The sequence below is a fragment of the Corella eumyota genome, chromosome 1 (genome assembly GCF_963082875.1).
Source record: "Corella eumyota chromosome 1, kaCorEumy4.1, whole genome shotgun sequence".
Taxonomy (NCBI): domain Eukaryota; kingdom Metazoa; phylum Chordata; class Ascidiacea; order Phlebobranchia; family Corellidae; genus Corella; species Corella eumyota.
Genome location: NC_137490.1, coordinates 11,327,529 through 11,340,023, shown reverse-complemented (window position 1 = coordinate 11,340,023; position 12,495 = coordinate 11,327,529). Strand labels below are relative to the sequence as shown.

Genomic DNA, 12,495 nt, shown 5'->3' with positions numbered 1-12,495 from the left:
AACCAGCTTAAAAATATAATGGTGTATTATTTTATTTCATTTACTCTACATACTCATCGCCTTCAGCTCGTAAAAACAATTTTTGGTTTAATTAGGTTTTTCTAGCATATCAAAAAGTTTAAAACTTTGTTAGCAATAAAATTAACTTTAATTTTCCTAGGCACCAAAAGGGTCCGTAAGCTAAGATGTTTTGAACTTTTCCCCACAAATCAAAACATTTCTAGCTTTTATAAAATAGGGAATATATAATTAAAGTTACTGCTTAAAAATGTCAGTTTAGTTTTAATTAACTAATCTATTTAAATAAAAATATGTTCTCTGAATAACCAACAAATCATTGTCTTGAAAAAAAGTGTATTTTCATGTTTAAAAATTATAAACTAAGGAACAAGTGTAATGCAGCAACAAAGTTAAAACATTTGTAAAAAGGTAATTGCAAAAAATCAGTCAACATTTTATAACTTTATACAATAAAATTGGCAAGAAAGTATTTTAAAAATGATTTTCAAAGATTTTAAAGTAAAGTTAGCATACATTTTTAAAATTAAATTTTTATACCCTGATAATAAATAAGAAGCTTCCTAGGCAGCTTTACAAACAAATAGATAAAATTTATAAACAAAAACGACACAAAAATTTTATTGTAATAAAATAACCTTAAAAACTTAACATTGTTGATCACTTTAAAAAAATTAACTTAAAAATTAAATATGTATTACAATACGCTGCTATTTAATAATACATCGGACGATTCCGAATAATTTTCCGAAACACTTATTGTCCTGAACCCAATTGCTGGAGTCGCTGCGTTACTGCGCGAAATACGCGCAGTATTTTCGTAGCTACTTACACTGTTTGTCCTCGCTGTAGAAGATGGCGTCATTTGCGTACCGCATGCGGTGCTAGGGCGCGACGCAGGCCGCGAGTTTGAACGAGTTACCGCAGTACCAGGTGTGGTAACCTGCGTCACCGGGTACCTCTGGCCGTTCGCTGCAATACGACGTACTGACGAGGGCAAGGTTTGATGTTGTTGGGGGACGGGTTTGCTTAGATTTTGAAGAAGTTGGGAAGTCGCTAAAGAGGCTGTTTGGGGTTGTTGTGGCGTCGCTGGGTGATACAACATCGGGGTGGACTGGTGCCTTGCTACATTACTGCGTTGCTGTACATTTTGTTGCTGTTGTGGTTGATTCGGCATGTAATATATCTGCTGGTGTTGCTGAACATTTTGGGGTTGTTGGGAAAGTCCCCGTTGTAATACAGGCTGTGTAGGACCCACAATAGCCTCGGGATGTTGTGGAGTCATTTGTATTGATGTGTAGACTCCACTTGGTGTGGTGTGACGTGGAGTCGCTGTTAAGCGAGTAAGTGGCATTAGTTCAGTGGCGTCCTGGTCGCTCTGAACTGATTGACCTATTAGGTGAAAATTGTATAAATTTATATCACATTTTTTTTAAAATAGTCCCAACAACATTTTTTTAACAAATTTTATTTCCTAATTACATATAGCATTATTTACCTTCTGCACTGCGACCAGATTCAGTTAAGGAAGACGAACCAGGCCTTTTTGGTGTAGAAACGAATACTTGAGTGTATAATATTGCACCTATTACGCAACCAAGAAAAGGGCCAGCAACGTAGACCTTGATAATAAAAAATCACAATAACATATTTTATTTAAGGATATTTTATAATATTTATGTTAACAAATAAGACTAAAAATGCATTAAATTAAATGCAAAAATTTGTGTTAATTTCGTTATCACTTTTCTTACCCATAAGTCTTTGGTAAAGTGACTTAACAACGCCGTGGAAAGTGACCGGGCTGGATTCATACAAGATCCAGTAAGTTGGCCCTTTATATAATAAAAACATAGTTCTTAGAACAATAAAATATAAAAAAATAGTTATTGTATAAATCGGTAAACAAAACAGTGTGTTCCGCATATTATAGCACACTAAACTTATTATTTACTTATAGCCTAAGTTGTTGACGTTTACGCAACTTCGTTAATTACAATTTCAAATTTTAACTTGCCGCCCATAAACTGTTTGCAAGAAACGCCATGCCTACTGGCATCGCGGAGGAGCCGAGCTGACTTTTGCTTGTTGCAAGCGTAGCAAGCCACGTCACGGTAACAACTATTGTTTGCAGAACTTCAATTCCGAAGCCTTGCAAAGGTTGAATTCCAAGGTTAAGTTGTGAGACAGAGTTAACTCGTGCAGAGACCGGTAACATTCTTAAAAACAATACAAAACATTTACTTTATATAACCACTAACTAATGTACATAACTATTGGTCTATAAATATATGTGTTCAAATTTTTCTTTATACCGAAATTGCTTGGTCAGCAATCTCTAAATCCTTAAAAATTTCGCGGATTAAAAGTTTTTAAAACTGTTTTCGATTTCCTAAGTTGAATATTGATCATTGGGCATAAAATTGTAAGTATGACCTAAATCCCAGGCAATTCACGCCTTCCTGCACAGCGTAAGTATAAGGTGAATTTCGTTGTGATTGGTGGAAAAATAACTAAATTACGCAAAAGTTAAGCTAAATATCGGGTTTAAAATATCTCTGTTTTTTGTTTTATCTTCGGTCTCGCTAATTTGCAACGGAATCGTAATTTTCAAGCCAGAATAAAAGTAAAAACATGGATATTTATAAAACTTAAACGTACAGATAGTATTGCATGACCAGTCTTGCATAAACTCTAAGCCAAAAAATGTTGATAATATGTTTTAATGGGAATTATGGATCGAATTACGGTAAAATGTTTTAGTTAAAAAAATAAGGCCTAATCAAAAATCAAAACTTGCCAAATTAGAAATTTTGTCGTAAACGTTTTTTTTAATTATAATAAACTCTTGTCGTATAAATTTTTAAGCATAATTATAATTAAAACTTTCTAATAAAATATAAACTTTTGATTGTTTTTTTAACATAAATTTAACAACGACACATGGTCCGACAACTTTCTAAATTAGGGCGTAAAATTACGTCACGGTTGGAAGACAAGAGACTTGATTACGTCACAATTAAACGCAAGATGACGAAATCAATATCTATGTCACAAAACTTGTACGACACAAATCGAATTTAAATTTAAAAGTGTCGAGTATTTTAAAATAAGTTTTAGTGATAAAATAACTAAAATCCTAATAATAAATGGCGGAACTCAAGAAGAATAACATAAAAAAAAACATCAAATATTATTTTGGATATTTCCATGTTATATTTAAATTTTACAATAAAAAAGATTTAAATTATTAAAAAATAAATATCTATAATACCGTATTGCGAATAAGTTAATAGGTCGATTGTTTTTAAGAAATAGAAATTTAAATTCGAAGTGGTTCTTAAGTTAACAAATACGGCCCAGTATTTATTCAACACACTAGAAAGTTGTACATGGGGCTTAATATTAGGTTAAGTGCCAAAAGTCAAACTTTACGTAAATTTTTAACAGAATTAACATTTTTTTGTATTTATATTACACAAAAAGTCGGCTCCGTTATTTAAAACAATTTAAAAATTTATTTTAAAATTTTAATACACGGTGAATTTAAATTTGCAATTTTTAAAAGGTATTGATTAATTTGTGCATTTTTTAATTATTTAAGTACTATTTTTAAATACAGAGTTTTTTAACTTAAGTTACTCAGTTTTTGCGTTTACATTGAGCATTTGTTTGCAGCAAAAACACTAATTTACACCTAACCTAACCCGGGATTACTAAAAAACTAAATTAATCCAACATCAACATCATTTCAACTCAACCCGTTACAATCAAAATAAACCGCTGCACGCACTTCTATAGAAGCACAATTTAAGTGCTTATAGGTAAAGAAAAGAGGTCGTCAACTACGTTTGTGACGTCATAGTTAGTTGTAGTTTTCCGTGCAGGCTACATTTAGTTTCCTGTGGACGGATGCGAAAGCACGAAGCGTAAACATGGCTTTGCTTTGCATAGGAAAGCGCTTATAAGGCAGGACTAAGGTGCTAAATATTGAATTAGATTAAGGGTACAGGTGTGAGTGCTTAAATATTATAAGCCATTGCCGCTTGGATAATAAATATTTAGTTACTAAGTAAACTTAAATCAATTACCATATTGCGCATAAATTTACTGAAAGCGTTTTTTTTTTATGTGAAATTTTTTTAAATTTAAAATCCGATTTAAACGTTATTTATTTCACTTTGCGTAACTATAAAAACATTATAATACATACCAACGATCTAAAAAAACAGCTTTACAAAATGTATTAGATAACTGTTATAATGTTTTTCCAAAAAAAAAAACTATAAATCAAATAATTCTTATCAAAATTGAAAGTTTTTACATACCCGAAACATAATGCTACTGCACTGAAAGCACCAGCCATTTGAGCAATGCTGTATACGATAGCTTTAAACACACTTATATGTCCAGCTATGACCATTGCAGTAGATATTGCTGGGTTCATATGACCTCCACTAATATGCTCAAAACTTTGAATTAATGTAGCGTATGTTAACGCAATTCCAACGCTGGTCTAAAAAGTAAAATAGTTGATTAAATTGCAAAATCCTTTTTTGATAAAAGTATTAAGAAAATTTTAATAATGCATAATGTATATATTTATGACACCTCTTTTTAGAAGAGTAATGCTACATATTTATAAACCTAAGTTATATTTTACCTGTAATGGGATTCTTGCTGTAGGAACTTCGGTACCAACACTAACATCATCTGTAAAAGTAAATATTTGATTAAAAATACATAAATAAATATAAATTACATGTTCTACAATTTCCTAAATATTAAAACTAGTTTTTGTTTTGACAACTGGGTATAGCTGAATTTGACTCCAAGGTGGACTAAAAATGGCGCAATTTATTTTGACAATTTCTTACATGTTGAATTGGGCATCATATTCGCAACACAAACTATAAAAATAAATATGAAGGTGGCAAGAAACTCGGCGGCAGTGGCTCGCCAAAGGTCAATGTTGCGAGCTTGTTTTTTGATGCTTTCCATAATTCTTCGGTTTCCGCGACGAGGTTTGGTTACATCTTGATATTTCGAGTTCATCTTATTGCCTATAATTATTTTCACAGTTATTAGTTTGTGTTTTGACAAGGTATAACATATAAAAAGATGTAAAAAATAAGGGTGTTTTGTTATTCTGGTACTATTTTTTGATTTTAGAATCCAATTTCTCTTGTATATATCTTAAAAGAAACCTTATTTAAATTTACACACTTTTTTAATTCTTACTTGTTCGTCAGGCGGACCCTTTCCGGCTAAATTAGTTGTTTCTCGACTGAGCCTCACAGTGCCGGCTTATTTGCACAGAAACTTAGAAAAATACCAATTTGTTATCTATTACCTACTTGTTTAAGCAACTTAATCACCTAGAACAGCAAACACAACAAGATTAGATTGAGCTAACATTTAAAAACCAATGATTTTCGAAAACGGGGATAAAACTGTATTTAAAATTCTCTGATAGGGATTGTCGTGCAAAAAAATACCCGCAAATAAAAATTTAAAAATTTTTATACATCTATGAAGGCTATATCTTAATCAATGATGCGATTTTAGTTTTAGAATACTTCAGGCCAGCGATAACACAAGGCTGCCTTTCAGTAAACTGTCAACAGGATAAGCTTCGTAAAGATAAAGCGCATTCCAAACTTGTTTGTCCGTTATAGCCTTTACTGACCAGTTAGAAGCTATCAGTCAATATATGAGCTCGTGTTCTACTCGAGTGGAAGGATTATATCACTTCGTGGAAAACAACTTTATTGATAACATTCGGTTGTTGTTTTTAAACATGCGTCCATAATACTACACAATTTTCTTCAATTTTTCAGCTTTCCTATCAAGTATTAAGGTTATCTTTCTTAGACCGGACTAATACAAACTCGAAATATATATTTTATGAACTTTTAAACCGATGATATTTTAAAGGGCTGATACTGTAATCAATATTAATATATATTATCGTAGTGCTGAGTCTAAAACTACCTAAATAATAAAAATGGGGCATTCATAAAATTACGATTACTTTTTTTATTTAATGAAGCGTAAATGAGACCTATCATTTCCTACTCCCAAACTTTAACTCTCTGCAGACCATATATCAATAACCCTGTTTAATAGCATAAACCAGTCTTTTCTGTAGACAGATCAAGCACAGATTTAAATGAAATCCTTCCCTTTCACTGGCTTAGATATCGAAATACACAACGCAGATTAAAACCACATTACGAGCTTAATTATTCAACCGCGGTAGTAAATACCAATACGTAGAGAAACAATTAAATAGTGGTTAACAAAAATATCATATTACACAAGGGCAAAGCGTAGCAAAAAGCACGTTTTCCATGAAGTAAGTTAGGCTAAACTAAGCGACCAGTTGCCTAGAGCTACTAGCCCGAACTTGTTACGCGCTACTGACTGAGGAAAATGTACTTAAGCCACTGTTGAAAACCAGGTGCTGAGCGGTACAGTTCGAAATCGTGCGTATTTATGCTCAAGTTGATTATACCAAGCGCATAAAAAGAAAATAAACAGCAGTTTAATTACGTATCACGCGTCGAAATTAAACTCGTAAATTAAATCGCTAATACGACAAAAATCGACTACGATTATTTTTACGAGTACCGCGTGTATAGCTTTAACATGTTTGGGTGATAGTTTACCTTGCTGTTTAATAATTCCTCATTTATTCACGATTACATTATTCACAAGAATTCATAATAAAATTATAACATAAAATATCAGAACTGTAATTTAAAAATTATTGACACTACACCAATCAAAAACACAAATGTAACACTAATCTAACCCAAAACCAAATCAAACATATAATTTCCTTTACAAGAAAAAACACTTCAATTTCGAGTAAAAACTGAAAACTAAACCACTTTGTGGCACTTTATTTCGTTTCGCATCACTACACGGTCATGCTTAAACACAACAGCCCGTTTCAAACCAAACACATTATTTATTCCTGACTATAGAAATAGAAGCAGCACTACGAAAATCAAGAAGCTGTTTACCTATTAAAACGGCTAAAACAAAACTGATTTCATAGCTTCATTAGTAGCTACTGTATTTTGTTTTGAATTTGAAATCCAAAACAATTTTATCTGAGTTTTAACTAGAAACACTCCTATTTTTAAACTTTTTTATTGTAAAAAGGATTGTTTTGAAACTCACTTTAAAAACAATATTTAATAACAATTTGAATTCACTCCTAAGATTATTTAATAGCTTTTTTTTAACAAGATATTCAAAATATAAAAAGTTGTATAAAATTTAGCATCCACATGAAAATGAACTATTTTTTTAAAATACTGTTGAAAATCCTATTAAAAAATAAGTATACCCAACATTAAGCCTAACCTGAAAATACACTACAAAGTACCCCTTTATAAACTAAACTTTCAATTCGCCGCCTACTAGCCCTCGTAGATTACCTCATTCGACTAACTCCTGGTAAATGAGACAAAATCAACATTGGGAAGACAAAAGCAACGAGAGAGGGAAAAGAAGAGTAAATAAAAAAAAAGGTTAGACCACAAATCAAACATCTCTAAAAGCATAGACAATAAAGGGAAAGCATTGGTTAATTTAAAAATGGAAGTCACTGGTAAATATGTCAACAAAAAAATGTCTTAACTATAAAAATCCATTAACTTGGCATATATATTCTTATTGATGATAAAAAGTCAAATTTATTAAAAATCAATACGAGAATATAATTTTTGATTATGTTTATGGGCCTATTTTTTTGTTATCCGACTGTATATTAAAGGCTAAACTTTAAACGACTTTACTAAAATATTTAAAAAAATATAAGTTATCAAAGCATTATAGTTTCAATATTTTAATGTATGCCAAAAAATTAAATCATTATTCCCTTAGTAAAATGCAGATAGGTTTTGGTTACACGGTTTTCAACGTTAAAAGCGTGTTTGGGGTTAAGTTTGAGTTGAAGCCAAGCAGAGCGAAATCCATTTGCGCTTTCAGTGACGTAAATATCTAAAACTTTGGAAACCAAACTCACATACCTTTTAACAAGTTCGTCAAAACAACCCCAAATGTCAAAAAAAATGTTTATCTAATTTTTAAAACTTTTTGTAATATATTATGCAAGAAAGTTTCTTTCAAAAAAAACAAATTTAATTAAAATTAATGCTCCGTTTTAATGTATAAAATTAATGGTCAAACTTTAATTTCTTTATTATTGCAGAATTTAAATTAAGTTCGGTTATTACGAGTTCTACACAAACAAAAAGAGAACAATAAAAGTAAAATACAAAACTACGAAATTTACCAACTTTATTTTTAACTTGGTAAGCAAAATAATATACCTTATAGAAACCATATGCTACCTGCAGCTTACTGAACTATTTTAATTTCCATTACATCCATTATTTAGCTATAAAGTGGACATCAATAAAAATGTGTTAAACAGGAAGCATTAACAGGGCAAGCGCAAACATCAAAACATTTTCTGATTACTCGTTTGATTGCGATCTTATGTTGACCCATTCCGTTCCAATCACACTTCGCTAAGTAAACATAATGCCGCGAAAATACGAATTTCGTTTCCGCTTGGCAGTTTGCTTTGTGTTTCGTCATTTAAATTCAGATTGCGATTACCGCTTCATGGGAAGTGTTTTGGTTTCGTAAACGATTAAATTGCGTTATTTATTCCCGGTTTGATTAGCATAATTGCGGTTCTAAAAATTAATCAAGCGAATTTATATTCGTTTATATTAAAATTAAAATTAAGACCAATACATTTGACCTTACGGATTAATTTCCTAAAATTTCGTAAGTCTTAAATAGTTGGCCATATTTCGACCCCATTAACGAGGTTTTCAGGTTTTCACGTCATAGTACATTTACAATTGCGACTTTCAAAAAAAAAAATTTTGCTTTAATTTGGTTTAAATGGACTAATTTAACAACGAAACAAAGTTTTTAAGTTAAGCTTATAATTTTTAAATGCCACTTAAGCATTTCATATATGCATGCTTAATATACTTTTCCCTAATAAAGCCATTTTCTGCCCAACAGTCGAGCGAATTTTTCCACACGCCGCTCATAAATCATATCATAATAATATCCCCTGCAGTCGCAATACACGTCGCCTTCTGCATTATGTATTACCACTCAATACCTCTCAAGTCGTGGGAAAACATGATTATTTACTTCGAAATTTGCGCGGGAATTTCGGTGCGCATTGATTTAAAGCGAGTTATAGACGGCATGTGTTTTTCCTAATAATGTTTTAATACAAGTGCGCAACGTTCTCACGAATCCCGAGGGGTCCTACGTTCTTTCGCCGGGTCGACATTTACAGCTCTCCGCGGATGAATCTATCGGATGCCCGACCTTTTGTTGTCTTCCGACGGCTTAATTCCGCTTCGTTGTGCTTTTTTGTAATGAATCATTTAAACTCAATTGGCATGCACTAATAAGCATATCTGGCTGTAATAACTGGGAAATAGTTGATTCAATAATAAACCAATTAGGAAATTGTTTTTGTCTGACCTCAATTTAGACATTATAAAGTGCGAAGTTTAAGAGTTAAAAGCCGCTTTCGTACACTACTAAATATAACACGAGTAACGCTACCTAAAAAAATCAAAATCAAATGAATATACGAACAATTTTTAGTATTATTCCAAGCAATTTGACTTATTTTTGCAGCGCAATGCCCCCAAAATAAATTCTGCAACAATAACAACTTAATTCAACTATTTGTTCTAAAACCGTGGGAATATATAGGAAGGTTACGATAGGTGTCACAACCCGGAAGTGATTGGTGTATGAATAAAGCGGCCGCCGTCAAAAAAACACAATTGAAATATTACTCCATTTAAACAAACATTTAGGAATTTGAAAATTGTTATTTTTTATATAAGTGCATCAGGTTGTTTTCAAATAAACATATGAATTTTAAAGACATTTTTAACCATAATTTAAAAACATTTACAAAAACTTAACAATTATAAAAACTATTTAAAAATGTTACATTTTTATTTTTTTTATATAAATACTGACTATTTTTAACATAAGTTACACTATATAAAGTTAACTCCATTTCAAATATTTATTTGCAAAAATACCTTAAAATTGCCCAATCTTGTACCATTCTTTACCCTACTAAACTGTACAAAGACCAAATATTTTACCCAAAAACAATGTCTATAAAATAAATCTGATATTAAACTGAATTGCGTTAACGATTTTATTTTCTCGCAATGTTAATCTTCTTACCGTATTTAATCCCACCAATCCTAAAATTTCAATCACGTTTTGTGTGTTTATTACACAGGTAAGATTACCTGAAACAGAACTGTTATAATTAATTTGATGTAAAAATGTAAGAATTTAACATATTAACATACACGAATTTTGTCGGGTGATTTCTACTGTGATAAATCTAAATCGTATTTGCGTATATTCACTTATAATTTTACTGACAAATTCGACTTGGTTAGGATATTTTTTTTATTTAAACTAAACTTATTTATTCATCTTAAAGTTTAGAAAACCCAACATTCTATCTTTACGTTCATAAGTCCAAAATAATTCTTGCCACCTCGTCAATTTATTGTTTAACGCTTCCTTGCTTCTATACTGTCTGCCATTTTTACTAGCCTGGCATTTTGTTCATCCCATATCAGAATAGCATTTGCTTTATTTTTTGTTTCGCAATCTGTTAAAATTACAGTTTTTCATAAACCCGCCAAATCTTTAAAATTAAACACACAAAACAATAACCCCGTTTGTATGAATAAAAACATAACTAGGACAAACCACATTCTTTATATCGATTCACCTATTTAGTAATCATTATAATCCAACTTAAATCTTACATTTTTAAAACTGAAACAACTGCGGCGATTGTCAATGGGCCGAATTTTATTTAAACTGTTTTACCCTCAGCGTGATACAATTTTTAAGTCTGTTGGCCGCAAGCCTGACAGCACCTTAAGGTTTTCACAGCATGAGCCTGTTTTAGCCGACATACACTCAACATGACCTTGCCAGATTGGTTCGGTGTTAAGTAGTCGACCAATAAAGGCTCTTGACTCCACTTGAGCTAAATCACATATCTTTAAGGAGAGGATTAAGGCATTTTAATCAAACGACCTTAATTTAAAACCTATTTTACACTTGACATAACGCACAACCGCATTTAAGTACGTTGCTTAAAATAAAGTCAATCAATTAAACAAAATAAAGAGTAAAACCAACATGAAGCTAAGTATTTAAAAACAAATTAAATTTCTTCTTAATTTTCATTAGTTATGTAATCAGCAGCAATGAACCCTGTTATGTAATTATAACAACAAGGGTCTATTAACTCAGTGCAAGTCTTGCTTTTGGCGTCGGGCACATGCTTAAGAACATACTACAACTGATAAACACTATTTACATGAATTTTAAAAACTGTGGGAACCAAACTGTATATACAAACAAAACGCTTGCAATAATAACATGCCATTAACAAGACATTAATAATTAATTTAAAATGCGGTTAATCGTCTCCTAACATACCCAATTCGAATACCAGATGTTGACTGCTTCTTAGACATAAAAGCAGTTCAATATGCAAATTGTACAAATAAAACATTTAAAGAGTAAGTAGTCCTTACAACAGAATCTATAATTTAAACACTGAACTGACTATGACTTGCACTTTATTCAAAATCAATTAAAATTTAAAGAACTTGCTTGTGCAACTTTTCAAAAAGTCTGTGGTGTTATAGCTATTAAAAGCCTGTTTAACTGCCACTAAGGAAAGCTACACTTCTGTAAACTGTTGCAATCCATCACAATGTGCTACTAATTGACGAATCAAAACCGGCAATTTGTTCATGCCTTTTCCAGCCCTTTGTATTGCTCGTGTAAATAATTAGGCCCGAGGGTTAAAATTCTAAATTCACTACATTCCGCCCTAGGCTAATACACCCGCTATTGTAAACACCTTGCACCTTGTAGTAGTAAACAGTTAAAAAACATTGGAAAATAATCACTCTGGTTTATGACCCAGGCAGTTATGTTAATCGCACAACAAAGCATTGTTTACATCATAATCTCTGCTTCGTCGCTTTGATGTAATTGACTTTCACACAGAGATTACATTTCCAATGCTAGGGCGTAATGCATATTAATTAGCGCATTACACGTGCTTAAAGATTTTAATCCTTTGGTATAGTTGTTTAGAATTTTAATGATGTATTTACTTTTTTAGACATGTACTTTTACGCAAACTAAAAAAATCGTTACATTTTTTTCGTTACAATGTGCGGTATATTAATTTTTTTGGTGAAAATAAACGATTATGCTTGAACTATAAAAACAAAATTAAAGAATGTCAAAATAATATCATTTACTTTAAATGTGATTTTAAATTTGAAACAAAAAAAGCATTTTTTAATGATGCTAAATTTTTGCAAACTTTTTTTAAAATTTTTCATA

The 12,495-nt window shown here is 31.3% G+C and overlaps 1 protein-coding gene across 1 annotated transcript; it reads right to left on the bottom strand.

Annotated features, from left to right (window-relative positions):
* Positions 1–394: 394 nt before the first annotated feature.
* LOC145757634 (uncharacterized) lies at positions 395–5,398 on the bottom strand. The gene is made up of 8 exons (XM_082572455.1): positions 5,260–5,398; positions 4,896–5,081; positions 4,682–4,731; positions 4,347–4,534; positions 2,036–2,237; positions 1,773–1,853; positions 1,517–1,640; positions 395–1,410 (listed from the first exon to the last, which is right to left on the bottom strand). Exons 2-8 carry the CDS (start codon positions 5,071–5,073, stop codon positions 716–718), a joined length of 1,518 nt encoding a protein of 505 aa, XP_082428581.1. The 5' UTR covers positions 5,074–5,081; positions 5,260–5,398; the 3' UTR covers positions 395–715.
* Between the last annotated feature and the right edge of the window lie 7,097 nt (positions 5,399–12,495).

Coding starts and splice junctions, on each gene's coding strand:
- LOC145757634 (XM_082572455.1), bottom strand. CDS start 5,073: ATGAACTCGAAATATCAAGATGTAACCAAACCTCGTCGCGGAAACCGA. Junction 4,535..4,681: donor CAGCAAGAATCCCATTACAG/GTAAAATATAAC, acceptor TTTACTTTTTAG/ACCAGCGTTGGAATTGCGTT. Junction 1,641..1,772: donor ACTTTACCAAAGACTTATGG/GTAAGAAAAGTG, acceptor TTTATTATCAAG/GTCTACGTTGCTGGCCCTTT.